Genomic DNA, 27,121 nt, shown 5'->3' with positions numbered 1-27,121 from the left:
ATTAAATCAAATTGACTGAGGCACTAGTTAAGTCACCTGTGGTCAAGCATGGATATCCTTAAAACCTGGACAGTCGGGGTGCTTTGAGGAACGAGGTTGGGAACCTCTGCTTTAGAGTTAAGCGCAAATCCAGCCACTTTGTGCTGTGGAGGTAAAGTGTAAAATGCACAAGATGACTGAGAGTTGTGTGGGGATGAATGGGTATCTGTGAGCTCAGCATGTAAGAGTGTGCAGTGTTTACTCAGTAGAAAATATGTTTGCATTTGAATCCCTTGCAGTGTAACATGATTTTCTTGGTTAAAAATTCTACACCTGAGCAACAGTTGCATCTAGCTCTAAATCAACCCACAGTCGAGTGCTGCAACTTTGCGTTACCTATACTAATATAATAAGAACATTGTGTCTGTCTGTCCGTTCCCAGTTGGCAAAAAGCTTCTGAACCGATGTTCATGAAAACTGCATCATTTTGTAGTGAAAACTTCTAGAAATAACCTGCACTTTGTTTCATCTCTATCCATCAAGTTAATGCTGAGCAATAACAAAAACAAAACTTATTGGTATCATCAATGCAAAAGACAGGTTTGGCACCATGTGCTCGGCTGGGGTGCTTTGGGTCTGCATTCACTTGCATAGGATAGGATACATAGCAGTCTGTGCCATACTTACCTACTCTCACGGAATTTGCCGGAGGCACCCGAATTTGCGGGCAGTCCCCCACACCCCTGCATTTTGCCCACTTCCTAATGAAGTGTGTACTATAGGGAAGATAATGCAGCGAATCGCGGGTAACCGGAAAGGGGGCGGGGCCAACATTGTGTTTATATGCAAATCAGCATGTCATATTGATCCCATTACCTCATGATCGACCTGCGAATTACGGCATTCCCCCATACCTCTATGCCCCACCCTCACTACCAGTATGTGGCATCTCTCCTCTGGGCTTCTTCAAGAGGAGAGAGCTGAAAGTAGTTAAGTATGGTCTGTGCACAGGGCACAAAGATACATTGGTGTGAGTGGTGGGTGAAGGCGCTGCTTCTTCCAGTCTATATAGCGCTGCTGGTCACGTGGGGCACTCCTGAGACAAGCCCCTATGGAAAGCAATACAACTATAACGACTCAAATAAAAAGAATGTTAGCAGAAGCAATTTCATCGTGGGCGAAGATGCGGGCAACAGCAAATATATATGCCTAAAGTAATTGGCTTGACTGGAGACATATGCAAAACATCATAAAATGCATAAGGTAAGCCAGAGTTTCAGAAATAGAAATAGAGCCCATCGCATTATCAGACCACGCCTTGATTTGGTCCACAATACATATATTTTAGAATGTAAGCTCTTACGAGCAGGGCCCTCTACCCTCTTGTGCTTCACAATACTTTAATTTCATCTGCTTATGCTCTGTTGCTTATCTGGGTGTTATGGTCGCTAATGTAGCAATATATATTATCCGTGTGCTGGTCCTGTAGTGTATTGTTCTGTAAGTCGCTTGTCTACAACTTGTTTATGTACTTTTTACGGCGCTGCAAAACATTTGTGGCACCATATAAATAAATGATGATATAGCACAAAAGAAAGGCACTTGTTCTTCATGGAGATTTCCCACCTTCTTGGCTCACTCCACAAAATTTAAATCCAAACTAGAAACTGAATGGGAGGAATTCCAGACAAATTATTTATCTCATACCTCCTCTGATCCTCCCCCCCTTTTTTTGGCAGGCATTTAAATCGGTCATTAGGGGAGCCATCATTTCATCTGTCTCTGCCACACACAAAAAATATGCCACCTCTTATATTGAAAAGCAATCTGCTCTTTCTACAGCTTACCAGAAATACAAATCCTGTCCATCTCTAGAAAATAAATATGAATACTCAATTAGAAGACTCATTTTGTTGCATTTCTACAAACTTTAGGAGATCGCTATTTGTTTTCGGTCAATTTTAAATTTCACAAGTTTGGCAACAAAACCGCCGTCTTCTGACTAACTTGCTCAAAGGTACCCAATCACCTATGGTAGATAACCCATTAAAAAAGCCAGATGGTTCCCTCACCACCTCTAACTCTCAAATCACAGATATTATGCAAAACTTTTATGAATCCCTTTATTCACATGCTCTCCCTCCCGTTGACCCGGAAGTACCGCTACCGCTCTCTTTCTGACCCCAATATCTGAGAAAATATTACTTACCCTCAAATTTCCTCTGATGCTGCTCATTCTTTAACGTTACCAATAACGCTACTAGAAGTCACTACGGTCATTAAAGGCCTAAAATCTGTTAAAGCTCCCAGGCCCGACGGCCTAAGCGGACAATTTTACAAACTTAAATTGCCCAAAATAGGGGAAACTTTGGCTGATGTTTTCAATCATATTATTTCACATAAAACTCTACCACTTTGTTTTAATACAGCTACCATCAAAGTCTTACCCAAATCAGGTCGAGATTTAACGTTACCAGGTTCATCTAGACCTATTTCCCTTTTAAATTTAGACTACAAGTTCTTAACGAAAATACTATCAGAAAGACTTAAGTCTGTACTGCTCAGTATACTAGACAAAGATCAATCAGGATTTATCAGTGGGCGTCACTCGTTAGTGAATTATAAGACGGGTTTTAGGAACCATGCAACACTACTCCAGACCCACATCTCATTATTTCACCTGATGCCGAAAAGGCATTCGACCTTGTTCTCTGGCCGCATCCTTTTAAATCCCTTCACAAATTTGGACTCCCACAACATTTTATTGAAACTATCCAAACTCTATACATAGGTGCTCAATCCCAAGTAGTTTGTAATGGCTATAAATTCACACCATTCTCTATACAGAAAGGAACTAGACAAGGCTGCCTGTTGTCTCCTCTCCTATTCGCCATAGAACCTCTAGCCATTGCCATTGGTTCCCACTCCCTATTAAAGGTCTAATAGTAGGAGATATCATACTTAAAGTAGCACTATTTGAGGACGATGTGCTCCTTTTCATCTCTGAACCAGTCACCACAGACCCCGCAATTATGGAATTATTATACTCCTTTGGTTCTTTTTCTGGATACAGAATAAACATAGACAAGTCAGAAATTCTACCACTAATGGGTTCTTCATCTCAATTCAATCAATTGAAGCAAAATCCTATTATAAATCAATTTAAGTTTAACTCCTCTAAAATCAAATACTTAGCAGTCCATATCCCTTCTGACCTCTATCAACTGTACACACACAATTTCACACCAGTAATATCTTAGATGTCCTTGCTATTAGAGGGTTGGAAACTCCTTCCCTTGTCACTTCTAAGCAGATTGGCTGTGGTGAAAAGTATAATTTTTCCCAAGATAGTCTATCTCATGCAAATGATTCCCATTATTCTTAATAAGTCTGATTTGGCCCGCCTACAAGGCTTGATATCTCGCCTCCTTTGGCAGTGTAAACGCCCAAGGATCGCAATGTCTAAACTAAAAATGACCAGGTCCAAAGGGGGTCTGGGAGTCCCAGATTTTGTTGCATATTCACTATCAATTTCATTTGGATACATCAGCAACTGGTTGCTAGAACAAGACTCCTATACTGATCTATCTTTAGATTATGCTCTTCTCTCCCCATTCTCTCCTGGGGCTCTTCTCCACACTAAACTTGGTGACGTTCCATCTCACATCCTAAATCATATAATATTCAGAGACACTTATTATGCATGGCTATCTATAAATAAAAGATTGGACAGAAATCATCTCAATTCACCCTTAATACCCATCTGTGAAATCTGGCATTCCCCTATCTCTATTAAACACCAAGTTTTGTAATTTTTACTCAAAAGGTCTTAAAAGCATCTCCAAACTCTTTGACCCAGGTGGGAACGTGATGTATTTCTCCAAATTGCAATCTTTATATCAGATACCCAAACAAGACTTTTTCATGTATTTGCAGTTGAGACATTATGTTCAGACACTTCCTAGTGCAATGCTCTCCCATACACATTTTAATTCTGATCCTGTGGCCTTGCTATTGAAAACTATCATGTCAATCCCCTACAAGACAAAACTACTATACCATACGTTAGTCAATCTCTCCCACACTGCTTCTTGGGACAAAACGGCCAAATCATGGAACCAAGAAGCAACTCTTGCCTCATCATCAGAGGACTTGTTTATACACTATGATAACACTTTACGCATACTCCAATCATTGTACTTACAAGAAGTGCATATTCGGGTTATATTTAAGGCATATATAGCTCCAGCTAAGCGAAAACACATGGTACCTTCAGAATCTGGCCAATGTATTAAATGTCACATGAGTAATGTGTGGTTTCTGCATTGTTTTTGGGACTGCTACAGGGTCAGAAAATTCTGGATCAAAATGTTAACGTATCTCAATTCTTGCTTTTCATTACGTCTACACCCTGATCAGTTAGCTTGTCTTTGCTCTAATTTTAAAAACTGGGAGTTGGGATCAAAAATGAAAGAATTGATTCCTCTCTTAAAAATTTTTCTAACCATAGCTAAGAAGGTAATACATAAACATTGGACCTCTCCTTCCTCCCCTTCTTTCATGGAAGTTAAACAAAAAGTCATGCAGCTATTATATTTTGACAGGAAATCGACCATCCCTGATATTGAAAATGGAGTAGTTAAATTTTATAAAAAATGGGGCCTTTTTATAGACACCTTAAGTTCTCAACTGCAAGATCATATCTTTAAAATATTCCATTCCACATGATAATCCTATGATACCTTGATTAAATGTATACTGATCTGAGGTCTTGGTATATACCACCTGTGTTCCTCATAGTGCCTCTGTCTGAAATGTTTGTTTCTGCTTCTCCCGAACCTCGGATTTATATATTCACCCATGTCCCTCCTTCCCTCGTGTGTCTTTCATCTGTATTGTTGTGTTTTGTTTTAATTTTTTCCTGATATGCTTCGTCCTGTATAAATTTGCCATTCCATCCAAGTGTATTAGACTATATTATTCTAGTATTGTTTTATACACCATCAGTGTTTGGAATTTACTGGTTTGTTAAATGCTGAATAGGTTGATATTACCTGTAATCCTTTGGAGGACTCATATTTTGATTTTCTTTTTTGTGCAAATTCTATTTGCTAAGCCCAATGCATAATGCATAATGTAATGGGAGAGGTCTGTGTGTATGTGTTCACATATGATAAAATGCTTACTACGGATTTTATCTAAATGTTGCCGCATAATTGTCTAGTGTTTTATACAGTGGTCTGTGGCCCTACGTGTGCTTAGAAATATCATTAATTATTCAATTTTACAGTAATGAAGACACAGTGAATTTATTAAGAATATTTCTAGTCCATAAAGAGCCAACATATTGCAACTTAGTTTGCATTTTGTGTTATTTGTCATCTTGTCTCATCAATAACTCAAATCAGAGTGCTGGGAGCTCTCAGAAGTATTTCAATGCTGCTTCCACAATTTATTAGTATCATTTGAAAGCCTTGCAAGGGAAATAATTGAATGAAAACAAAGCTCCCTGTGAAAGTCCCGCTGCAGGTCTGGTCTTTAGCAGTAATGACAGATATGAAAAGCTTCGCTGTGGACACGCTGCCAAGCTTGATTGAATAAAAGCTGTGAAAATTCTTCTGCTCGGCTGGAAAGAAAAACGATAATATTGTCAGACTATTATAAACGGGGATTTTAATTAACCGGCTTAAAAATAAATGTCTGATTTAGCTTTAAGTACCCTGACATTTGGGCTGAAAATCATCTTTAACGCTAGACTGGTTTCACACAGAATACAGTGAAATTGAATAACGTGTCCTTTGACCTGAATGGAAGTTAAACATCAACACCCAATATAACATAAACATATCTTACGTGTTAATAATTTGAGACCAATGTGCATTCCAGATCCAGACTTGGAGCCTGATTGTTGGACGCACTGCCGTTTATACATGCAGCTGGCCGATGTTTAAAGTACTGCGCATGTGACCGAGTTGCATTACGCATGTATCCTGATTGTTACAGCATGGAGAGACATAGCGAATTTGGAGTGTGGATTTTATTGGGCGTTCCTGGGCTGTAACACGGTGGTGACAAGGCAGATGTGGGCGTCTCCCTAAGAGCGGCTGCTTTTAAAGGCCCACAATCGCTCACACAGTATGTCATACTCATAGGGCTGGTGCAAGTTTCAATGGTGCATCTAAAGACACAACTGCGGGCGTTTCAGATTCAGGCGCTTCATGTTTAAAAAAAAATATGTGCACAACCAGATGTACTGTACACTGTTAAGATTTAATTTCCCTGATTATCATAGCTTTTTTTTTTTTTAATTTATAATTTTTAATGCAGCAATAGTGTCATCGACACGAAAGAGCAAAAAAATTTGAAAACCATTACTATAGCATTATACAAACGAGTTAGACACGTGAAATAACACAGAGACGACATCTGCAACAGCATTGTAGTAACGAAGTTCAGACCAATCACAGAATACAGTAAAAAACATATAGAGCCATCAAAAAATAAAAAGGATCAAGAAGAAAGAGAATAAAACAAATGTGATAAATGCTTATTTACTGTATTGTTGTCCTGGGGTGGGTTGGTTAGGGGAGCATTTGATCACTACTGCTCTGCACAGCAGAGCAGCAGGTGAACACTGAATAGCTCACGGCACCTAAACAGTGGGGCGTAGTAGGTATTACCCGACAGCGGAAGCCCGGCAGGGTTGAAGATCCTGAACGTCAAAATGTAAGTATTAACTAGCCCTATTCTTCCCCCTAACCTCCCCCCCAAGTGCCTCTAAGTGCCTAAACCTAACCCCCCCCTTCCCCGCAGCATAACCCTAAGTCTCCCGGGGGAAGGGGCGCCTAACCTCTCCCCGGGAGTGCCTAACCCTAACCCCCTCTTCCCCTAGCATAACCCTAACCTTCCGTGAGGGTGCCTAACCCCAAGTCCCCCCTGGGAGCCCTTAACCCTTCCCACCCGCGGCTGTCCGCGCCCGGCTTACCTTTGCTCGGTAAGCCGGGTGTCGGGCTCCTGGTGTAGGTCTAATGTCAGGCGTCGGGATTTCGACGCCTGTCATTAGTACCATGCCGGGATTAGAAAGTCGGGAAGCCGGCGGTCGGGATTTAGACCATCGGCTTCCTGACTACATCCCAAACAGTGCGGGGAGGAAAGCCTGGGAGCAGGTCAGCCGCTTGGGGAGTGATGGGCACACCACCAGAGCGATGAAAACGAGGACATGCTTTGAGGCAACACACCTCTCCGTGCCTCTCCACCCTTTTCGGCCAAGCGTGCCTAAGGCGCGCACAAGGCCCAAATTAATAAGTCCAATTGTTGGAAAGTATGTCAAATCTGACAAGTAAACCTAATCACTGGGAGTGAGTTAAGCAATGGGGGCTACTTCTGGAAGATTTTAGCAGAAGCAGAGAAGCCAGTGAGGCAGTGCAGCTCAGGGCTGTTTCCAGAGTAATCCAAAGCAGCGTATAGATGGGGACAAACCATGCCGCAGCCTGACTTAAGTGAGAGGCATAGTAATATAATTGAATATCTGGGAAACACCTACCCCCATTTGTCATAGGTCTCCCATGTTCCACACAAAGTGAATAATCCATTTATGTATCTGAAAGTAAAAGGCAAGGTAGTGAATTAAGTTTTACAACTACGATACAACCCAACCAGGAGATGATAAGCTATTGCCACGCGAACAGGTTCATTGGTATCATATTTTAGTGGACCTCCAATCAAATTTTTTAGTTGTCATGTAAAAATGATAAGCAGGCAAGAGGTATATGAAGAGGTAAGGCCTCAGTTTTAGTATAATTGATGTTATAGCATGACAAAGTTCCATAGTCTATGAGTATGAGTGTTCATGTGGGCATTATACAAAGGTGCAGCAGTATATAGTGCTAGAAATATGGTGTGTTTTGATTTGGGATGTATGGAAAAGGTAGACAGTGGAGGCAGTGTCTCACCTGCCATACACTTTTTTTACACCAGAGTTTTGACTAGAAAAATGATTAGAATAATACAAAGAAGATATTTATTTATTTTCTTTACATTTTTCTTTAATTGTTATAGTCAAAACTCTGGAGTATACCTTAGCATGACAGGAGAGGCTCTGCCTCACTTGACCCCACATCACTGCCCTATAGAGGGGGAAATGCAAAACATAACAAACCTCATGCTAGGCAATACAAGGCACTTGAGGCACACCAGGTAGGCCAAAGCTGGTGTGCCACCCAAAACTAAAATAAAAAAGTGTTTTGAGTTTAATGAGATTAAAATAATAATGATAATTGTTTAGTTATCCTCCATTCACCACATCCGCCAGGATCCCTGTCTCACACTGCATTTAACTCTTCCTTTATACCTGGATTGTTTGAAACAAACCAATCAGATATCGATGCCCCTCCCCTGTGATTCTTAAAGGTAGCTGATTTTCTAGTAAATGGTTTTGTTAATGTTTGGTTGTTATTGCTTAAAATACTATTATGTGTGTGTATATATATATATATATATATATATATATATATATATATATATATATATAATATTTTAATGGAAATGTATAAACATATATATTTTTTTAAATATTTTGTTTATTGAAGCAATGAGTGAATACACTTCAAAATTAGAAACCCATTAAAGCATTATACATTTTAAATAAACATTTCCATTAGGACCCAATATGGCCACATCAGAATTACAATACGCAGAAAGATACAAAAATAATCCAGTGGTAAGTTTAGGGAAAATTATGAAACATTCTAAAAGGCAGATGAAAAGAACGTTTCAAGAAATTTAGAATATCAAATCCGTACAAAACAAATGCAATAAACATGAACTTAAAACCTGCTCGCCCCTCGTCCCCCAGGACTGCACAGTAATAGGAAGATTGTCCCCCACTATGCGTAAGAGATACCAGGAGGTATTACACAAATAATTACGAATCTGGTTTTGTATGGCTGCTGACAAGTTGCAATAAAGCTTTCCCACATCTTGAAGAACCTCTCAGTTCTAGCCTCTTTTTCCAAAGTAACCACCACCGACTATGTGGAAAAGATATAACAAATTTTGTTTTAAATAGGGACAAAGTTGGGGGTTCTGAGTGTAAACATATAATTTTTAACATATGCAAACTTAAATATTATTGATTGGATCATTTATTTGTGTTCCAGGGCTGTACATAGGTATGCAGATCATTTGACACTAAACTATGTAGACTATAATTTAAGAAGCATTGGTATGCAAATCACCCCTTGGGCTTTTTCACATTTTGCTGTGCTATTACATGGAACCATGATGGATTTAATTAAAATGTATTCCCTCTAATAAACACAAAGTTCTCAATAATGTGCCCCCAAAAAAATGCATTCCAACCATTTGTTAAATTTAATTAGGAACAATACAGTGAAAAAAGTGATTGCATTAGTATTCACCTCTTTGCAATATCCATACTAGATTTATTCTGAAATAAAGATATAGTAAGACAAAAATAGGAGACCTATTGCACTAGTTTGGTAAGGGTTGTAGATGTGTAAATGTAAGAGAACCCCTTATTTTTCAGAAATCATTTAATATGGTTTTATAAAGGCCCTTATGTATTGATAGGAAGTCGTAGTACCATAGACAACAACCTTTGCATAAAGAATTTACAACAGTTTTTCCTTTTCCTTTAAAACCCATTCCTATGGTTCCCTAACTACCTGCTATTTTTCTTGAACTTTGAAAACAGAGATTTTCAAACTTTTTGGAATGGACCCTATTAATTTTTTGTGTTTTTGTTTTAAAACTCAAAACAGTCAGATTCTTAATTTTCAAAGAGTTGTATACTCTGTGTTTTACTGCATGTACTCTTTTAATTTGTTGCCTTTTAGCATTATCAAGTAATATTTTATTTTAAACATCTCTAACTGTATATTGTCTATCATGAAACTTTCTGGACAGAGACACCTTGCTGTAAGAAGAGTTGGAACTGCATTACTGCTTGGACAAGCTCATTTTCTAGCTGTTGTAATTGCTTTAAGTATTGTATTGCCAAGTTTATTATGTAATTAAAAAAATGTCAATGAAAACAGTCTTACAACAAATTTAGCCTGAAAGTTGGAGATAATTTCTAAAATAGTTGTTGTTGCTTTGTTTATTATATTCCATTTATTGCACTATGTTTAATTTCATACCTTATAAAACATGAAAAATGAGCATTGTATATTCCACTCTGCTCATGTTATGTTACCCATTCCTTTTGATTACAGTCGCCTTTTATTACGGATCTTTATGTATGTATGTATGTATAGTACTTTTAAAGCTCAAAAACTGGACCATGAAAAATAAAATATACTTTATTTAATATAGATTTAATAGAAAATTGTGAATAGTGTTTAACTAACATCAAATTGAATCTAATTAAATGAGATCATAGTGTTAGGGCTTAATCTAGAGACACAAAAAATAAGAGCTTGTTCAATTGTTAGAGGTTATGCCTGGGTGAGCCTGTTCCTGTATTTTTAAGCAATTTAATTTCTTAGTTGTGCACTTAATTAATACTTTTTTTTATTAATTGTAAAATGCATTACTTTAAATTAATTAAATTCAATCATTTTTCTTATGAATGAGTGTGCAGTTGGGTTTTGAACACTTTCCTTTTGGATTTGTATAGCAGGAGAGTTACTTGTTATATAAATATTATTATTATTATTTTCATACAGGAACAAAAACTGCAATTGTACATATTCGCAAAGGAAGACCACATTAAACAATTCAGTGAATGTGAAAAATGCTTTGGAAATGTGACACAGCAGTTTGGCATGATAAAAGAGGTGCATGAAAAGCTAGAACAAAATGGTAAATCATATATAGTAAAACCACATTAAATTGTGTATAGTATGTTTAAAAACAATCAGTGAATTTTATTCAGTCTAACTCAAAGCTGAACACAATTTGTAATGGCACAAGAAAACTTTACTGCTAGCATCTTACATTTTCTCCAGAGGTTACTGAGGATGAACTTTCCTCTGTTGTTTGATAACTGAAAAGGATCTGAAATTCTACATCAGTTTATGATCAATTTGTCAATGGTATATTCTCAGAACATTACCCATCATTACATTATTCAAATGCTGCTTTACCCATGGGTGTAGCTACGGTGGGTGCAGCGACGTAACTAGGGTGGTGTGACATGTGCCATGGCACAAGGTACTGCAGAGCAGGGGGCGCTGTTCGACCCTTTTAATTGTTATGTTTATCATTCTCACTTGTAGCTTCCTCTTCTTTTATCCCCGGCATCTCCTGGCCTCCCCTATCTCCTCCCTGGCCTACTCCCCCTCCATCTGACCGCCTCCTCAAGCACCTTTCGTCACATCCTTTTTTATTTAGACACACAGGCATCTGCCACACAATTTCTGATGGCAGCCCTGAACATAGTCACTGAAAAATGGGGGAGCGCCAATGCTCTTTCTGGCCCTGGGCACCAAAAAGTCTAGTTACGGCTCTGAGCGGGTACATGAGGTGTCGTTACTATGGGGCTAAGGGGCTTAGTAGGCCCCAGACTCAGGTCTTACAGTTGTCTACCAAGTTCTGTAATTGCCTGCTAAGCTATTGGGTCTGGCACATTAAAAAGGGGGACTCATCAGTGCTTATATAGGTGGCGGTCTCAGTCTCTCCCTCTCAGTTAAACTCTGCGCTGATTTGACCCTTCTCCGGCGCTCCCGTTTTACCCTCAGTCACAATAGAGCTAATCAGTGAGCTTCGCACTGTGGAAGAGTAGGTGTCTCCTTGATTAAAGCCTTTATGAAGTGTGCTGGGGGTGGGGAAAGAGCACCAAGATTAGGGCTGTCCCAGAAAGGGATAGTGTGCTAAAATTAAAATCACCTCTCAAAGTGGAATTTTCTTTGTTAAGAAGTTTTCCTGTCAGGTAGCAGCTGGTTGGTCTCCACCCCCTTTCCCACTATCTTTAGACTCACTGTAAACTGCAATCTTCTCAGCCCTAAAGGTGCCTACACACTTGGCGATGTGCTCACGATCCGACATCATGTACGATTTCCACTGAACTCTGCCCGGGAGCTCCCCGGCAGTTGTGGGCACGATTAGGTAAAAAAAGCTGCCAATTTGATTCACGATCTATCATGCAACGTGTTGGAAGTCCAAATCGTGAGATTGTGCGCTTACCAAACAACACACGGGGATCCTCCCGATTGGTGGGAAATTTAAATAATGGGCAGGGCTAGCTTGGGGGTATAAAAAGCAGGCGCCATTTTAATCCTGTGCACATTCTACTCTGCTACTGGTGAGGCTAGGTGTATACCTGCTGAACCCTGTACATTGCTACTGTGCTCTGCTTTGTATTTGGCTTGCCTTTTACAAAGTGTCTTCTACCTGCAAGTGTGTGCTACCTACCTGCATTCTATCCTGTTCCTGAATTCTGTGCTGATGGAGCCCCATCAGTATAAGCTGGGGTCAAGGTGATCCAGGAGAGGGCCCAGCGAAGGAGAAGAGCATGCTGGACCAAGGAGTGGCTGCTGCAAAGGGATACTCGCTCACACATGTCCCTACTGATGGAGATCAAGGAGAACAACCCAGATGACTTCCGCAACTACCTGCGCATGGATGGCGCCACCTTCCAGGAGTTGCTGAGTATGGAGACCCCCCACATCTGGAGGCAGGACACAAGGCTGTGGAGGGCAATCCCTGCTGAACAGAGGCTGGTGGCTACCCTGAGGTACCTGGCGACTGGAAGGTCACTTTAAGACCTGAAGTTTGGGACCCTCATCTCCCCTCAGTCCTTGGGCGTCATCATCCCGGAGACCTGCAAGGCTATCGTTAAAGTGCTGTAGTACCAGTATTGCAAGGTAAGAAAAAATAAAAAACACACTACATATTTGTTTCTTGTGAAAGAAAAAAAGTTTTTATTTTGTTTTGTCTTTTTTTTTAACTCTTTATATAACTGTGTTGTCAGCCAATAAGGCTGCATTAACAACACTGTGCCAACAACACTGCACAGTAGTAAATAATTTTTTTTTGTATTTTCTTTAATATATAAATTTTAAATTATGCTTGTAAAATGTAGAAAACAGTATTTTCACCAAATTGTATCAATCCCAGTAGGTGTTGCTGTATGCTATACGGTGGGTCAGATGCCAGATTGAACAGGCCAATGCACACATGGCACAAGTACAGATTGTGGCCACGGCTTCCATCAATCTGTACTTGCGCCATGTGTGTAGTGACCTTGTCCAATCAGCATCATCACCACCGTATAGAATACAGTACCTATTGGGAGTGATAAAATTTGGTGATAATACAGACAACAATAATACAAAAACATACATTACATTTTAGAATAATGGGGCAAATCATCATCTGCCTCCAGCAGAAAAGTATAAATAGCCTGGCTTGTGGGTGGGGGAGTAACCTCCAACTGGGCTGGGGGGGGCCTCACAGAGGTGGTTGTGACAGGTGAGTACATAAGAGGGTCTGCGATATATGTTGACCCATGTAAATGTGAATTTAGAGACCTAATTAACAGCTCATACACCAGCCTCTGGAACTCTTTCTTTGTTTGGTCATTCATTTTGCGCATATCGCTATTTATATTTGCCATGAAGTCATCTATGTCGGCTGTTTTTTATGGATTCTTTCGGGCCTGCTGCAGGAATATGTCCTCCGGCTCTGTGTATTGCTGCTGCTGCTTTCTCCCCTGCCTTATTTTTTTCTTTTGGGAGGTGCGGAAGATGTTGGGCGGGGGGGTTTGAATGGTCGTTGGGCATGGGGATGATGCATCCACCTCGCTGTCTCCGATCAGGCTGATGTCTGGAGTAGAGGACAAAGTCGGCTCTTGGGTGGGAGTCTATATAGGAAAAAAATTGGAGAAAAATATTATGTCATGTTTTAACCAATTTTCTACTATTTTTTCTAGTTTCCAAACACCGTGGAGGAGTGGAAGAGCATCGCTGAAGAGTTTGAACAACGTTGGAATTTCCCTAACTGCGGAGGAGCCATCGATGGAAAACATATTCGCATCAACCCACCTGATAACACCGGGTCATATTACTACAACTATAAAGGCTTCTTCAGCATCGTTCTCATGGCAGTGATGAATTCCAACTACGAATTTGTGTTTGTGGATGTTGGCAAGAATAGCCGTGCTTCAGATGGTGAGTCCTTCAAACAGACGGCATTCTACCAGAGACTCACCAACAAAACCCTCAACTTGCCGTCACTGGACAAGACAAAGCACGGCCTAAATTATGTTTTTGTTGCAGACAAGGCTTTTGCTTTGCATGAAAATGTGATGAAGCCGTTTCCACAGAGGGGCCTGACCAGAGAGAAGAGGATCTAGAACTATCGGCAATCCCGGGCACGGCGCATTTTGGAAAATGCATTTGGAATACCGAGCAACTGCTTCCGCATTTTCCACACCACCATAAACCTACGTGTGGACAAGATAGACTGGGTCTTGATGGCGTGCTGTGTGCTGCATAACTTTCTGCAAATAAAAAGTACACAATGAGGACCAGTCACAGATAGACCAGAAGATGCAGGACATCCGGAGTAGATTTCCCAGTTTACACCAGTGTTTTCACCACCAATTCAAACAACATCAACAGCACGTGCCAAAGAAGTGAGGGAGGAGTATATGGCCTATTTCAACGGACCAGGTGCGGTGCCATGGCAGGAGGACTGTCTGTGAGATAACTGACTATAGTGGACAATTGGGATTGATCTAAAATGTTTTGTTTAAAAAAAGAAAAGGTTTTGGTTTATGAACTGTCTCTACTTACCAAAACTTTCTCAGACTGTCCACTCACTTCTGCCACCTCTTCTGCCTCTCGCTCGGCTAACAGGAGACAACAGACTGGCGTTGAGGCTACTGATCGCTGATGAAGCTTATCAAGTTATAGTACCACAGCGTTGGATGATACACGTCGTCAGTGCCCGTTCCGGACCTTTTGGAATCGTCCACTTTTTTCTTCTCCTTGACGTAGACCGTACGCAAGTTCTGGATTTTCAGGCGGACTGTTTTCAGGGTAGCATCCGCAATAAACTTTTTGGTGGACTCCAACAACACCTCCAAAGCTGCCAATTTTTGAGACTTATTATGGTATTGTCTACAGCTTATCCACCATAGACATTCTTTGGACTGTAGTATCTCCAGGAATCCAGTCACAAACTCTTGCTCGCGATACATAGACATTCCTAGGAAGAAGAAAAATATGGATATAGACATTTTTACCTATAATTGTAAATTTTTTGGTTATTTTTAATGTTAAATGTTTTTTTTACAGGTTTTTAATGTTTTTCTTTTAAAGGTTTTAAATATGTTTATAAAGGTATTTTAATATGTTCTTTTTAAAGGTTTTTAATATATTTGCTTATGTTATTGAAATATGTTTGTGTTTTTGCGATATATTTGGTTATGGTGTTATATTACAACATCATGGACATATATATTGTGGCAACATAAACAAATATATTTGGTTATGTTGTTGAAATGTATTTGTTTATGTTGTTGAAATATATTTTTTTATGGCATTTTAATATATTTGGAGTGTTTTCATATTTTCTCGCTATTTATTAGGTGGCCCATGACATTGGTGGGCAGTGAGTGGGTGGGTAGGTGGATGGCACACATTGGTGGGCATTGGAGTATAATACATGACCCAGCCACCACCCACCTCATTTCGGCGGGCGGTGGCTGGGTCATGCCTTTATAGGTGGGTGGCATGCATTGGTGGGTAGGTGGGTGGCACACATTGTTTGGAATTGGAGTATAATGCATGACCCAGCCACCGTCCGCCTCATTTCGGCAGGTGGTGGCTGGGTCATGCATTTATAGATGGGTGGCACACATTGGTGGGTAGGTGGGTGGCACACATTGGTGGGCAGTGGGGTTGCAGTAGCAATACTCACCAAAACCTGGAATAGCAAACTTCCCAGTTGTGCAATCGCGTCATTCTCATATCCACGATGCTGCACAATATGGCGATTTGGGCATGTACAGGCTCCGGTCTGTCAAATTCCACGTCGTACGATCGATCGTGTGATGGATCGTGAGTAAAAATTACTCACGATAGGCACCGCATGGTGTCCCAGATTGGCAAATCTGCCGTACAGCATGGCAGACCTGAAGATGCGATGTACGACAAGCGGGGACGTGCATCGGCATCGTGATCGTGAGTATATTTTACACGATTTGTCGTCACGATTCGTTGAAATCTGGCAAATCGTGTAAAAAAAATCGCCAAGTGTGTAGGCACCTTAAAGGACCTGCAGACGAGGAGCTGACATATAAGGTTCAAAGGCTGCCAATAGGAATGAAGCACTTGAAGTGTCAGCAAATAATGTGATTTAAGATAAGAAGTCAATGGGATATGATTTCTTACCAGGCTTCAGTAAATGTCAGTGGTGGCTTCAGTTATAAATTCTTACAATAGTTTTAGGTTTGTCAATTATGGGGAGGAATTCAGTTACAGTCAAGTGCTTCATGGGATGTGTGCCACAGGGTGATTTCTGCTGGCAGCCAATGGAGCTAAAAACAGAATCAGCCTACTGTAATGACTCTATGTGCGCGCAACGCGCAATTGAATGACCACTATGCATGTTACGAGTCCTTTATGGCAAATTGTGTGCTACAATCGCCCTTACAGAAGTACACCTATGTGATCAATACCTATCTGTGCTCTGTAACTAAAGGGACTTATTTCCTAACAAGTGTCGATTACCATGATTTTTTTTTATTGCAACAGTTAAAAATCTGTTATTGCTGCAATTTATGAACAAAATTTGTCCCAGGGTTAATTTACCACTTCACCGAGCCAGTCTAAAGGTGCCCATGCACGGTGCGATTTGTATACGAGCCGATCTCGTATACGATATCCCTTGAAATTCTTTATGATTTGTGCCAACAAATAGAACGATTGTACAAACGAGCATACGATTAGATGTTGTAAAAGGATTGCAAATCGTTTACGATATATCGTATGCAGCAAGCAACCTCACGATGCATCTGTAGGAATTTTAATAAAGGCAGGGCTTATCTAGGGAGTATAAAAGGCAGCATCCATTTTAGATCTGTGCACACTCTGCTCTGTGACTAGTAAGGCTTAGTTTTATACCCTGCTGAATGCTGTACATTGCTATTGTGCTTTGCTTTGTTTTGGGCTTGCCTTTAACAAAGTGTGCTCTATATTACATTCTGTGGTGATGGATTCCTATCTTTATAAGCTTCTGCTAGCCTATGGCTATCTGAAACTCAAAGGTGATGGAGCTGAGGAGAGAAAGAGGATGAGGTCTGGCTGGACGAAGGAGTGGCTGATGAGGGAAATCCGCTCCCATATGCCCCTGCTGATGGAAGCGACAACCCGAACGATTACCGCAACTACCTGCGTATGGATGATACCACCTTCCAGGAGTTGCTGTGTCTGGTGACCCCCTATATCCGGACGCAAGACACCAACATGTGGAGTGCCATCCCGGCTGAGGAGAGGTTGGTGGCTACCCTGAGGTACCTGCCTACAGGAAGGTGCTTTGAAGACCTGAAGTTTCAGGCCCTCATTTCCCCCCAGGCCTTGGGGTGCATCATCCCGGACACCTGTCAAGCCATTGTGAATGTCCTGAAGTTCCACTGCTGGTGAGTAAAAACACTACACATGTTTTTCTTGTGAAAGAAAAAATATATATATATTTTTGTTTATCAAAGTGTCGTAAAAAATCAACCAACATGGCTGTATACAGTATATTGTTAGCAACCGTTATGCCTGGATATTTGTACTTAAAAGCAAAACCAACATGGCTGATTTTTAATGTTTAACAAAACCAACATGGTTTTAAATGTATAAAAACTGCTATATCAAGAAGTTTTATGTCTCCCAATAGCTAGGCAGACGATGGATTAAATAGGCCAAGAAGCACATGGCACATGTCCAGATTGAAGCCCTGGCAAACAACAATCTGTCCTTACGCCATGTGTTTAGTGACCCTGTCCAATCCGCGTCATCTACACCATATACCATGCAGTAGCTATTGGGAGAGATAAAACTTGTTGATATTTTAAATTACTTAATTTTAAAAATGTACAAATTAGGGCGGCTCCTCATCTTCCGCCAACATGGCTCTGTATAGATCCTCAGAGGATGTGGAGGGGTTGGTGGGTTCGGGAGTAAGGTAAGTGGGCTGGGGTTGGCCCCATTAGTGGTGTGGCCTGGTAGCTTGGTGGCGGGTAGGCACGGGATGTGGGTGACCCATAACTAACTGGCTGCACCATTGTCAGGGGCAGAGGCTCTTCAGTCAGCCTTGTTGTGGTGCCCGGCTGCTTCAATCTCCCCCCGGATCACCGTCTCATAGATGATCCTCTGTGCGTGGATTTGTTGTGTTTCATCCATTTCCCAGAGACTACTGGCTATATGAGTGCCCAGGTGGTCGAACATGTCCGGAGGCTTTTGTAGGGCCTGCTCGACTTGTTTTAACAGCGCATCTGGCTGCGCCAGGGTCTTTCGCTGATACCTATGCCATCTTGAAGCAGGCTGAGTAAATTTGGCCACGCTCTCGCTTCTGGGGGCCATTTGCGGGATAGTACTGAGGTCGAGGTCTGGTGGTATAGACTGTTGGAGGAGAGAGAGAAAATATTAATGTTAATAACATGTTTTCAAATTTTTTGTTTTTTCTTTCTTTATTCTAGTTCCCAACAACGATGGAGGAGTGGCAAACCATTGCTGAGGATTTTGAACGTAGGTGGAATTTCCCCAACTATGGTGGAGGGATTGATGGAAAACATATCCGTATTAACCCACCTGCCCACAGCGGATCCTTTTATTATAATTATAAGGGTTTATTTTAGTATAGTGTTCATGGTGGTGGTGAATACCAATTATGAGTTTATTTTTGTTGGTGTGGGCAAACATGGCCGTGCTTCTGATGGAGGGTCATTTACACATACCCTCTTCTATGAGATACTTAACACCAATCGTCTGAATTTGCCAACTACAGCAGAAACGAAGCACGGCCTTAAAACTATATTTTTTTGCTGACAAGGCGTTTGCTCTCCATGAACACTTGCTGAAGCCGTATGCGCAAAGGGGCCTGATGAAAGAAAAGCGCATCTTTAACTACCGTCTATCCAGGGCACGGAGGATAGTCGAAAACGCCTTTGGCATTCTCTGCAACCATTTCCGAATTTTCCATACGGCTATAAATCTTCGTGTGGACAAAATAGATTCAGTCTTCTTGGCCTGTTGTGTCCTCCACAATTTCCTACGCAAAACTTCAACTATACAACGTCTGGGGCCGGCCCCACTGACATCACAGGTGATGTCAGTGGGAGTGCTTTCGGCTCTATTTGAGCCTAAAGCACTCCAGGGCTTGCGGCAACGAGACCTTACCACAAGGGTCTCATCGCAAGCCCGATGGTCGCAATGGTCTTGACTATCGCGACCATTTTCCTGGCCGCGCGCTATAGCTGTGGGTGGTCACCCACAGCTATACGAGCGGCCAGGAGGCCGCTCTAAAAATCAAGAAGGACGGCCCTGATTCAGAGCGAGCCACTGTTAGAGCGTCCGGCTCTGAATCAGGGCCTATGTCTGTACTTGCCACATCCAAAGAGGACGGTTGTTCAGTGTCTACATTGTCCTCTTCCTGCTCCTCAGGGACACTCGCCACCATGAGCGTTTGGGAAGCTCTCTGCGGCTCCTGCTCGTGTAGGAACTTGAGGAGGTCGAAGTACCACAAGGTACTGGTACATACCTCATCTGCCCCTGCTCCAGATGCCCGCAACTTCTGCTGTTTTTTTGTTTTCTTTCACGTGCACCGTACGTAGAGTCTGAATTTTTGCTTTCACCCACTTCGGCAAGCCTAGTCATGGTTTGGCAAGCTGAACATGACAAGCTCTTCAATGGCAGCAGCTCTCTTGACTTTATTGTTGTAGTCTTTGCCCTTAATGCGCCATAGACATTCATGTGCACGATAGCGCTCGAAAAAGCCGGTGATGAATTGGCGCTCTCTTGCACTGGTCATTTCTGTGGGAAAACTGAACAAAAATTTTATTTCGAATTTGAAAGTTTGAATGTTTTACCAGTTGAATAATTTTAATTAGTTTATATGTTTTTAATGTGTTCAAATTAAATTTTTAAACCTGTGTAGTGTATTTTCATAATACTTTTTTTTATTTTAATTTTTTTTTTAATTTTAAACAACTTGCATTGTGCTACACTGTCATAACATTGGCTGGGGCAGTGGGTACATTGCGGGTGCGGTGGATATTTACCATTGATGGGCTAGTACGTTGGTGGCATTGGGTACATTGGTGCATCAGGGGTTAATACGCATTGGTGGTGCAGGGGTTAATACACATTGGTGGCTCAGGAGTTATAATACGCATTGGTGGGGCAGGGGTTAATACACATTGGTGGGTCAGCGGTTAATACACATTGGTGGGTCAGGGGTTATAATATGCATTGGTTGGTGCAGGGGTTAATACGCATTGGTGGTGCAGGGGTTAATACACATTGGTGGTGCAAGATGTACAATGGTGTGGTAGTAGAATACTACAGGCGATACTCACTTTCTAAATCAGCAAACTCCGCCAGACACATGATGCACACGCTGCTGCTTGGCTCTTCAATGTCGTCTGTCACAAAATGGAGGAGGGGAGTGTCCAGGGACATCGCATCCATCATCAAGAAAAATACCATACGGTGTGTCACATCGTACACGATAGGTCGAAATCTTACTGCAGGTCCATTTGATCTACGATGCCGATACACAACGCCGGGGACGCAGCATCGTATTCGTCCAGGAAAACGCCACTTTTTACACGATTGGCCATTACGATTGATCGAAAACGGGCAAATCTTGTAAAAAAATCACACCGTGTTTGGGCACCTTAAGGGGATCTGCATAGACTTAGGCATTCAGTTCCACTAATAATATTAAATAGTAAAAAAAAGTTGTTAATATATGGAGAGAAAAATACTTTTAAAATAATAAATGTGTTATTCAAGATATAAAACATTTTTAATGATTTTGTTCTGTTGTACCCTTACTGAGATGGTGATAACAGAACATGGATAATTGTTAAATAGGCTATTTACGTATGGAACTATTCCCGGGGAGACCAGCTAATATTATGGTTGTCGGGGGTTACCACCAGTGATGGCAATGATATTGTTGGCAATACCCTCTTGATGAATAGGATTAAACTCTTTATCACCACCATAAATAACCATTTTCATTTGCTTGAGGACTTATTGCCCTATAATAAATAGGCCTCTAAAATTCCACTGCAAATACATTTACGATACATCGTAACCAGTAGTCTGTGTATAGTGAAACCTTTAACAATTAGTAATACCAATACAATTTTTTTTATTCTGTTTTCTTCAGTAAAAGCAGCAATGCAAAACAATAAAAAGCTGAAAACTGAAATGAAACTAAAAAAGGATGAAATAGATCATCTAAAAGAGGTAAAAGAAAAATGATGTTGAACTTCTTAGATATGGTAATATACTGTATAGCTTGGGTTCAGTACTTTGCTTCCGTTCTGTGGCCCTGATTCAGAGCCGTACACTCTTTCAGAGCGCTCGCTCTGAATCAGGGCGTTTTTTTTTATTATGGAGTCTGCCTCCTGGCCTGATCACCCACAGCTTTTGCGAGCGGCCAGGTGATGGTTGCGACCATCGGGGCTTGCAACGAGACCCTTGTGGTAGGGTCTCGTTCCCGCAATCCCCAGTGAGCTTCCTGCTCTAAATAGTGGTGATGTCAGTGGTGCCTCCCACAAACGCGAAGGAACGTCTCCGTTTGTGTAGCCACCCCCCCTGCCCGCCTCCAAAACGGGGGGAGCTGTCAATCACAATCGACAGCCGCCCCGTTTTGGTGCGAGACCCATAGCAACAGAGCGTTCGTCGCTGGCCGGGTCTCGCGCATGCGCACGACGGAGGCGGCGAATGCGCAGGGGGCAAACATCGACCCGCTTGCGAGCACATATCGCTCGCGAGCGGGTCTGAATCAGCCCCTGTATTGTATGCTTTTTATTGCTCATAGCAAGTAGCCCTGGCTTTAATAGTAATTGCAGTAAATTTCCCTGTAGCCTAACATTTGATTTGAAAATTGAGCTGTACCTTAACCATAAGAAGTTCTAGATTGGGTCTTTATAAGCTTTCAGTCATTGCATAGCTCACGTTATACTAAATCTTGCATTTACATGTAATAAAGAAAAATCCTCTCTGCTGTTCCTAGAATTTCTCATAAGGAGCTGGAGCTTACTTTAATATGTCGCTCACAGATTTAGCATGTTGACTGAAATCATGCTATATGTAGTAATGTGGCAGTGGATCCGATAGCTTTCCTTGGTATGGTGAAAAGGGAGTGAGAGAGCGAAAAGCTATTAACATAAATACAAGTAATTCAGCCTTATAATTCAATGTCCTTTTCAAAAGTTAAAATTCCTTGAGGTGAACATCACAATACATTATTATCAGCTCTACTGGGCGAATAACCACCTTTTTTGACCATTTTTTAAAATAATCTGTTGTCTTGGGATATGCAATTTCCTTGGTCGATCAAATAAGCAACGATATCAAGAGGAACGTTCTTCAATTCTTACAGATTGAGATTACATACACACTCCAAAATCATGGTTATCCAGGGACGGACTGGGCCACGGGCACAGGGGAAACCCCCCCGGTGGTCCCCACTGCCTGAGGGCCCACCCCCTCCTCTAGGGATCAGGTTCCAGACTGTGCACTTGAATTATACATATGTTACAATATACTGCACAGGGATTTAGTGTATTTTCTACAATGCATTGCTGTAAATAATCTGGTATATTATCATGCATGCACTAGCAGTATTTACTATACTGTATATATTTTTTAAAGGGCTAAAACCATGCACTCTCTAATGGTTAGCCAAGTCTATGTGGAGGCTGGCCACACCCCTAAGTATGGGCTCCTATCACTGCATTCCCCTGGCGCAGGCTTCATGTCCCAGTCTGACACTGAGGTTAGATAACACTAATTTCAAGATCTTCTGACAAAAAGTTCCACTCTTGGATGTTTCCATTTTGTATTCCATGCTCTTTGTCTTTAGTTGGCGACTGGTGACGCCATCAATCAGTGTTGGCAACAGATGTTGGTGAATCTATTGACACAAAACAGTAGTTATAGATCTGGGAGCATACTGGACCTCATTCAGAGTCGGTCGTTGCGGCCGCTCAGTCGTACGCCACCAATGTTCGCTAAACTGCGCATGCGTAAAATTCGCAATGCGCGTGCGCAAACTTGCTATTACGATCAGAAATTGCTCTCTCCTTGAACACAGCCAGGTCATTAGTTTGAGTGGCAGGATGAGGCGTTTGTGGGTGGTAACAGGGGAAGGTGCTTGAAAACGGGGGAGTGGAGATCTGAACGCAGGCGTGCCTGACTATGCAAATGGTGTTTTATGGGAGTGCATAATTAACTAAGTAGTGTCATGACACATGTGACATGGGAGGTTTTTAAACTGACTTGATCGTAGTGCTTAAGAGAGGTATGGTCAGCCTTAAGGTCTACTACCAGCTCCGATGGTCTCGATTAATCCCTATATGTCCGGAGATGACGTGTATTGCGAACGAGAAGGGGGCGTGTTTTTAGTCTTACGGCCGCATCCTCCCCTCGCTCGTCCAGCTAACGATCCCATCTTAACGACGCAACTTGCAAGCGCTTCATTTGCATATCCGGCCCCTTTTACCTTACGACCGAGCGGCCGCAACGACCGACTCTGAATGAGGTCCACTGTCTCATGTTCCATGTGAGTGTAAATGCTACTTATTACGAATATGGTGGGCTTGCCCTAAACTAACTGCTTAGTAGTCTGCCTTGAGAGACCTGATACTTACACTACACTTCCTACACTGCTACATGCCAACTAGTGACCGATTGAAAATATGATAACCCCCCCATTACAGTTGTTATCAACCGATTATGGTACTACTACTTCGTGGAAAATATGATGGCAACTATTCATAATCCTCTATAGATGTTTATTAAGACCTGGGGACCAAGGGCAACTTACCATGTGTCCCTACTTTTTTCTCCTTAATTGATTCTTCATTGCCCCTGTTTACTACATCTCCACATTCTCACCCTCCCCTCCAACACACACATTATTCCCATCCGTTCTCCCATTATTAACAATAATAAATTACTATTTGTCTAATTGTATCATCTTTTTCTTTCTTGTATGCACTTTTAGATTCACTATGATGTATGCTTTTTTTTGACCCTGGAAATAAAACTTCTAAAACCAAAATAATGTGGGTTCATGTTGTTGGGTTCATGTCCACCACAAAATTGCCCTGTGCCCAATATATACAGCCAATTGCTTGCCAGGCAGTGAGTGACATTTGTGGGACCTGTTGGCCTGCACAGCATGCTCTGTCTCAGACATCAAAAGATATTAGTCATTCTGTTAGTGAAGGGAGGCCTGCAGGTATAATCATTTGGGGGCACTACAGGTATAATCATAGGAGACACTGCAGGTATAATGGTTTTGGATAGCACAGCAAGGAACAAAAGTTATAATCATTTGGGGGCAGCATGGTATTGCACATATTTTTTATATCACTATGGGTGTAGCCTTGTGGGAGGCTGGAATGATTGGGCCAAGAAGGACACGATTGTTATAATTATTTATTGACACGGCTAATATATCATACAGGATACACAGGACACTACAGGTGTAATTTATGAAAACTTCAGTGCTTTTTATCTAAAGCAGTGGTTCTCAATCTCGGTCCTCAGGACCCCACACAGTTCACGTTTTGCAGGTCACCCAGCAGGTGCACAGGTGTAATCATTACTCACTGACACATTTTAAAAGGTCCACAGATGGAGCTAATTATTTCACTTGATTCAGTGTGGAGACATGGAAAACAGGCACTGTTTGGGGTCCTGAGGACCGAGTTTGAGAACCTGTGATCTAAAGTATTGGATTACATATAAGCACGGCTAGTACACATGTGTGTGGTGCTGCTGATATAACCATGAGTAGAAGCAGCCTTAGATTTATACCAAAAACACTCATTTGTGAGCTCTGACACTAAGCAAGGGATATAAAACTACATCAGTTTCTTACATACCTCTATGGCCCCAATGTTCTAGAGCACAGGTTCTCAAACTCGGTCCTCAAGACCCCAAACAGTGCATGTTTTCCAGGTCTACTCACAGAATCAAGTAAAATGATTAGCTCAACCTGTGGATCTTTTAAAATGTGTCAGTGAGTACTGACTACACCTGTGCACCTGCCAGGTGACCTGGAAAATGTGAACTGTGTGGGGTCCTGAGGACAGAGTTTGAGAACCACTGCTCTAGAGCACAGGTTCTCAAACCTGGTCCTCAGGACACCATACAGTTCACGTTTTCAGGTCACCCAGCAGGCACACAGGTGTATTCATTACTCACTGACATTTTAAAAGATCTACAGGTGGAGATCATTATATCACTTTTGATTCTGTGAGAAGACCTGGAAAACATGCACTGTTTGGGGTCCTGAGGACCGAGTTTGGGCTGGGTGGTGGGAACATTTATTATACTTAGGGACATATTTATCCCAAATATCTGTGTGGTATTCCACAAAAATACCTGTTTTGGGGGCTACCCGCAAATACTCAGGATCCCCTGAAAAGGGGCGTGGTCACAATCATCAGTGCCTGGCATCTATTCACTGCCCAGAGAGCTTGGGGGGCAGTCCAGCATCTCCGTGAGTGCTGGGCATGCCCCCAACAGTGATGAAAAGTGGGGTGTCTCATGGTGACACCCCCCCTTTTCATCACTGTTGGGGGCATGCCCAGCAAGCACTCACTGAGATGCTGGACTGCCACCCAAGCTCTCTGCGCAGTGAATAGATGCCAAGCACCAATGATTGTTTAACCAGAGCCCTCCACCCCCCGGCGGGACACTGCGCCCTGCAGGTGGGGACACCTGTTTCAGCGGGGTGCCGCCATAGGGGCAGAGTGCATTTCAGTGATTTCAAACTGGGCAGGGCGCGGCACCTCGCTGAAACAGCCTAGTGGGTACACTGGGGACCACAGCAGATATCGGAATGCTGCGTTAGCTTTTCATTCCAGAGCTAACGGAATCTCCAGATAGCATTAGCCATTGTAGTCTATAAGCTACAGTTTGCAAAACTTTACGGGAATTTAATTTTCATTGGAATGGACAGTTCTTGGGTGGCAATGGGGTGGGGAAGGGAGGGGTGGGCGACTCAAACACAGGCGTGTTGTGACCATTTTCAGGGAGTGTCTCAGCCTGCACCTGCGATCCCGTGCGCAGTAATAATTACTCTGGTGTCTCATTTCTCATGACCATTCTGTGTGACCATAGGCTTGCTCTGAAGGCTAATTATCAACTGTTCTGCCACCGATGATGATGCGTCTTTGTATGCAGTCGCATGAATTTGCGAAGCCACTGGTGGCCTTCTCAATACAATTCCAGGTGGCTGCAACTTGTGCACAGCCGCTGCGTATTGAATCACAGTCGCATCCATCTCTGAATCAGTCCTAAGTCACGATAATACATATAGTGCTTGGCGTCCAGAGCCCAGGAGATCTTGGATAAGCACCTAGCAATGATCTTGCTGTCCCAGGTCCAAATCTAAGTTCAGGCATATTTATAATGGGTGCAGTGCACATGGGCTCCTGGGTCCAGGGAGGCCCCCACAACACATACCCTGCACCAAGAGCATCTCTATCTGGTACCGACAAGTGGGCCTCCTCCCTTCTAGGAAAAAACATCTTCCCAGTAACATCTTCGGAAACATGGCACCATGCAGTGAAAGCAGTGACTGGCTTGTCTTTACCTTCTTTTGTGAATGTGTCAACTTCCTGAATATCACTGTGAAGATGGTGCTTGCCCGGAGACGGAAGAATGTGGAGGGTCTTCATTATATAATATACCTGATATAGAGTGGCATCACAAGGGGGTGTGGGCCGCACCCGGGTGTCACCCGCTGAAGGGTGACACCAAAGTGCCGACTCCTCCTAAGTGACAGAAGCCGAGTGCTGCACTGTAGTGTTACGTGCAGCACTCGGCTCCTGACACAGTGAGGGAGCCAGCACTTTGAAGCAGACTTGTCCCCGGGGGTAGCCCCATTTCCCGGACCCCTGGAGTGATTTAAACAGGGTTTGGGCCACGAT

The 27,121-nt window shown here is 42.2% G+C and overlaps 1 protein-coding gene across 1 annotated transcript in view; it reads left to right on the top strand.

Annotated features, from left to right (window-relative positions):
- The window catches only part of CCDC73 (coiled-coil domain containing 73), a 150,477-nt gene that overhangs the window by 49,266 nt on the left and 74,090 nt on the right, over positions 1 to 27,121 (top strand). The window contains exons 8-9 of the mRNA XM_088470438.1: positions 10,668 to 10,803; positions 21,334 to 21,413. Of these exons, the coding sequence (XP_088326564.1) occupies positions 10,668 to 10,803; positions 21,334 to 21,413 (216 nt within the window). The remainder of the gene's footprint in view (positions 1 to 10,667; positions 10,804 to 21,333; positions 21,414 to 27,121) is intronic.

Source organism: Taudactylus pleione, unplaced genomic scaffold, assembly GCF_031769625.1.
Source record: "Taudactylus pleione unplaced genomic scaffold, aTauple2 ptg000100l, whole genome shotgun sequence".
Classification (NCBI taxonomy): Eukaryota; Metazoa; Chordata; class Amphibia; order Anura; family Myobatrachidae; genus Taudactylus; species Taudactylus pleione.
This window is presented reverse-complemented; position numbering and strand designations above follow the sequence as displayed.